Below are 5,116 nucleotides of genomic sequence, written 5' to 3'. Positions count from 1 at the left end.
GGATAGGATAAAATTTGCTCCTCCAAGAAGCTCCGGAGGTCAAATCTGGGGATCGGTTTATATGGGGACCAATATGGACCAATTTTTGCATGGTTGTTAGAGACCATGTACTAACACCACGTACCAAATTTCAACCGAATAGTATAAAATTTGCTCCTCCAAGAGGCTCCGGAGGTCAAATCTGGGTATCGGTTTATATGGGGGCTATATGTAATTATGGACCGATATGCTCCAATGTTTGCATGGTTATTAGAGACTATATACTAACACCACGTACTAAATTTCAACCGGATCGGATGAATTTTGCTCCGCCAAGCGGTTTCGGAGGACAAATCTGGGGATCGGTATATATGAGGGTTATATATAATTATGGATCGATATGGACCAATTATTGCGTAGTTGTTAGAGAACATATAGTAACACTATCTACCAAATTTCAAGCGGATCGGATGAAATTTGTTCTCTAAGAGGATCCGCAAGCCAAATCTGGGGGTCGGTTTATATGGGGGCTATACGTAAAAGTGGTCCGATATGGCCCATTTGCAATATTATCCGACCTACATCAATAACAACTACTTGTGCCAAGTTTCAAGTCGATAGCTTATTTCGTTCGGAAGTTAGCGTGATTTGAATAGACGGACGGACGGGCTAGATCGACTCAGAATTTCACCACGACTCATAATATATATACTTTATGGGGCCTTATGGCAATATTTCGATGTGTTATGGTGGAGGATATAAAAAATAAGGTCTCGTTCACAACAAATGTTCCCTATCAAGACATTTGTATCTTGACGCTCACTTCATAACGGTATATCTTATAATAATTTATTGAAATTTAAAAGCCTCTAAAACTATTTGCTAGAATACTTTGAAATACATACATCATCAACAACTTAAAAGCTACTACGACGATATGATCACAGAAGGAATATTAAAACTAGAGCATCGACTGGATATTGTGCATCACGTAACCTTTTCGGAATCTTCACCGCCAAAACCAAAGAGTTTTTTGAGCATATTGTATAAAATCATTTGTCGTGTAACTTCAGCTTCATATTTCATGTAGTCCTTTAGACGATTTTCCTTATAGAGAACATCCAAAAGATCAAACAATTCAATCTCCAATTTACGCATATTCATATCCAGTTTTGCCGAATGAGTTCCCGAAAATAAAGCTTGCATATAGATGGTAGAGATTTTGGCCAAAGAATCGTCTAGCTTATTGAGGGTGGTATCATCTTCAGAATGTTTGAATCGTTTTGGACCCATTAATTTGGGTGATGGTCTATAGTCATCCAAATCCAAATTTTCTTCACTACAGATTATCAAAGTATAACAAAGGCTTAGACTGCATATGAATGAAAAATACTTAGAATATAACATAGTAACGAATATATATATTTTTTTTTTATTTTAAGCTTGGGTTTGTTTATTTCAATATCTAAACGCCTGAATTGAACACTGCGTTTTTTTTTTCAAGAAATCGATGAATTTCTCTTGAATTTTATGTTATGACTATTACAAAATGTTTGCCATAGCTCTGGTTTTTATAGGCGTTCCTTTACAATGGCTTGGAATTATGTTTGTTATCAGTTAGCTGGTACTATTGTGCTTTGGTGATTTGTTGTTGTTGTAGTTTTTGTTGTATTAATAAAATATGTTTTCTCAAGGTTATTTCCTTAATTGCTCGACAAATATCCGCAATAGTTTGCTCTGCGATTTTCACTATCAATGTTAAGGTTGTTTCATTCTAGGGTGTAGCGTTTATTTCCGTTCTACTGTATTAAAATATCAACATAGTCACGATGATGATGATGTGACCATGAAATTTTGCAAAAATTTTTGAATTTTTCCGAATTTATGGGATATGGAATGATAGAATCAAACAGGTGTCTCATTGCATAAGGGTCAATGGGTCATTCACTCTTGTCATAGTTTATGAGAATTTGCTTACTATCTATGTACATTTGATGTACTTGGTGTGGTATGTGGAAACTGAGGATCTCAATCAAACAATACAGGGTAGCTGAGACGAAGTTTTATGAAGTTCATACAAATGGAAGAAGGCTGATGTATATGTAATACAACAAAGTAAAGCGATATATTGTTATACCCTCCACCATAGGATGGGGGGTATATTAACTTTGTCATTCCGTTTGTAATACATCGAAATATTGTTCTAAGACCCCAAAATATTCTGGGCCGTTATGACATTCTGAGTCGATCTAGCCTTGTCCGTCCGTCCGTTAAAAATGACGTTAACTTCCGAACGAAGTAAGCCATCGACTTGAAATTTGGCACAAGTAGGTTTTATTGATATAGGTCCGATGGTATTGCAAATGGGCCATATCGGATCTCTTTTTCGTATAGCCCCCATATAAACCGACCCCCAGATTTGGTTTGCGGAGTCTCTCGCAGAAGCAAATTTTATCCGATCCGCTTGAAATTTGGTATGTGGTGTTAGTATATGGTCTCTAACCATCATGCTAAAACAGATCCATACCGGTCCATAATTATATATAGTCCCCATATAAACCGATCCCCAGATTTGACATCCGGAGCCTCTTGAAGGAGCAAAATTCATCCGATCCGGTTGAAGTTTGGTACTTAGTGCTAGTATATGATCTCTAATAACCATGCAAAAATTGGTCTATATCGGCCTATAATTATATATAGTCCCCATATAAACCGATCCCCAGATTTGACATCCGGAGCCTCTTGAAGGAGCAAAATTCATCCGATCCGGTTGAAGTTTGGTACTTAGTGCTAGTATATGATCTCTAATAACCATGCAAAAATTGGTCTATATCGGCTTATAATTATATATAGTCCCCATATAAACCGATCCCCAGATTTAACTTCCGGTGCCTCTTGAAGGAGCAAAATTCTTCCGATGAGGTTGAAATTTTGTACATTGTGTTAGTATATGGTCTCTAACCATCACGGTCCATATCGGTCCATAATTATATATAGCCCCCAGATAAACCGATCCACAGATTTGAACTCCAGAGCCTCTTGGAGGAGCAAAATTCATCCGATCCGGTTGAAATTTGGTACGTAGTGTTAGTATATGGTCTCTAATAACCATGCAAAAATTGGTCCATATCGGCCTATAATTATATGTAGCCCCCCTATAAAACGATCCCCAGGTTTGACCTCCGGAGCCTCTTTTAGGAGCAAAATTTATCCGATTCGGCTGAAATTTGGTACATTGTGCTAGTATATGGCCGCTAACAACCATGCCGAACTATGTCCATATCAGTCTATTGTTATATATAGACCTCAGATAAACCAATCCCCAATCCCACGCAAATTGGTTCGTATCGTTTCATAATTGTATATCAATTCTGGGTCTCTAATTACGGCGCAAAAGTCCATATTGGTTCGTAATTATTTGTAGACTTCCCTATATATATAACACGTATGGACTAACTTACAATTTAGAAAACGATGTTAAGAACATGTTTAGTCTTTAGTAGAAGTTTCTAAGCAATTCATGGTGTAGATTACATAAGATTTGGCCTGGACGAACTTACGACCGTATATACTTGTTTATATTTTATTGTTCAAAAGAAAAATAATGGAAAATAACATCAAATTTCAGAATCAGTTTAGATTTGTTCGAGTTTGCTACCTATGGCACCAATCATGGACTTAAAACGGCAGACATCACAAGTTATCACAAGCTGCAGGTTTTTAGCGAACATAGCTTCTCAGATCATCATAGATATAGGGATTCCTTCAAAATGATGATACTGCAAATACCAGAGACAAAGAAGAGCAATGTGCGGGAACACGCAGTAAAGCGGTTTACTAAGTCCTTCAGCATCTCACTGAAAGCTGCATGCCCTATAGGAAATCCAAAGGGGGGAAAACTCGATCGTCATTGCCCTGTTCTGCAGGAAGCTCTGCAATGTCGACCTGAGCACGGGAGGATTGCGACGCCTACAAGATAAATCTGAGAGAATATAAGCAAGAATTGAGAAGGGCTCAACACAACTCATGGACTGATTACTGTAACAGTATTGAAAATACACCCCAGGATTTCAAACTAGGGAAGGTACTAGCATCCACTAACTCCGCTCCGGGTTTCATTAAAACATCGGAGGACCATTCGCCAACGTTCAGTGGGCAGACGCTGGAGGTAATATCGGACGAACAATTTTCTGTATTTATGTTGTAATTTGGGGTAAAACTGGATACTCTCAAAATCCGTTTTAAAAAATATATGTGCAATGTATTCCCTCTTCGAAATAAGAGAATCCCCAAACTTGGGCTGCATACGTCTGGATTGATCGGCAAACAGCTAAATACAACTTCCACTTGGCAATCGTGTTGACATCCGTTCATAGAAAGAAACGGAAACGGAAGTAGAAGATACCCAAATATATACCTTGGGGTTACATTTGAAATATTTAGAAGAAATAATGTTTCGATACACGGAAAACAGGGTCACACATCAACTTGCTGACATTATATGGGAACAAAATATTTTCTGGGCGAAAGAGTTGAGAACATTGGCCCAAAATCTAAATTTGCAATGGTAAAGAATGTCTTCTCTAAGGAGCTGGAATGCGTTTGCCACAAACTTACTAAATAATATGAATCAGCGCATGTATGAAGAAAGAATGAATAGAAAAAGTAACAGTGAAAACCTACGTCTATATAAATACCTGGACCCAAACAGGGCTCACCTTTGTCTGAATGAAAAATATTCTTATCGACACATTGTACGAGTATGGATATTTAAAGCACGCAGTGGAATGATTCCACTAGGATACAATGAGAAGAAGAAATAGTCATTCAATAAAGATTATAGTATTAAAATAAAAAGCATTTGGAGAACACTGATCATAAAAACTATTATAGTCAGCTGTTTCAGAGATGACACCTTGTTTTAACTTCATGGTACAGAAAGCATGGGTTGCCGAAGTATTTATTTTCCAAGTTATCAACCAATACGACCCCTTTTGCTAGATTGTGGTAGGTTTCCAGTGGTCTCAAATAAAAATACTGCAGATTTATTTATTTTTGATTTTTAAATATTTTGTTTTATTTTTGTTACAATATTTTTAAAGACAATTGCAACCATCATATTCTTATAACTCTTTTT

The 5,116-nt window shown here is 37.1% G+C and overlaps 1 protein-coding gene across 1 annotated transcript; it reads right to left on the bottom strand.

The window, feature by feature from the left end:
* Nucleotides 1-806: 806 nt before the first annotated feature.
* LOC142238705 (uncharacterized) lies at nt 807-1,521 on the bottom strand. Its single transcript, XM_075310414.1, has one exon. The coding sequence runs from the start codon at nt 1,384-1,386 to the stop codon at nt 967-969; it is 420 nt and encodes a 139-aa protein (XP_075166529.1). The 5' UTR covers nt 1,387-1,521; the 3' UTR covers nt 807-966.
* Nucleotides 1,522-5,116: the final 3,595 nt, after the last annotated feature.

This window comes from Haematobia irritans, chromosome 5, assembly GCF_050003625.1.
Source record: "Haematobia irritans isolate KBUSLIRL chromosome 5, ASM5000362v1, whole genome shotgun sequence".
NCBI classification, from domain to species: Eukaryota; Metazoa; Arthropoda; class Insecta; order Diptera; family Muscidae; genus Haematobia; species Haematobia irritans.
Note: the sequence above shows the minus strand (reverse complement) of the source record. Positions and strands in the feature narration are given on the sequence as shown.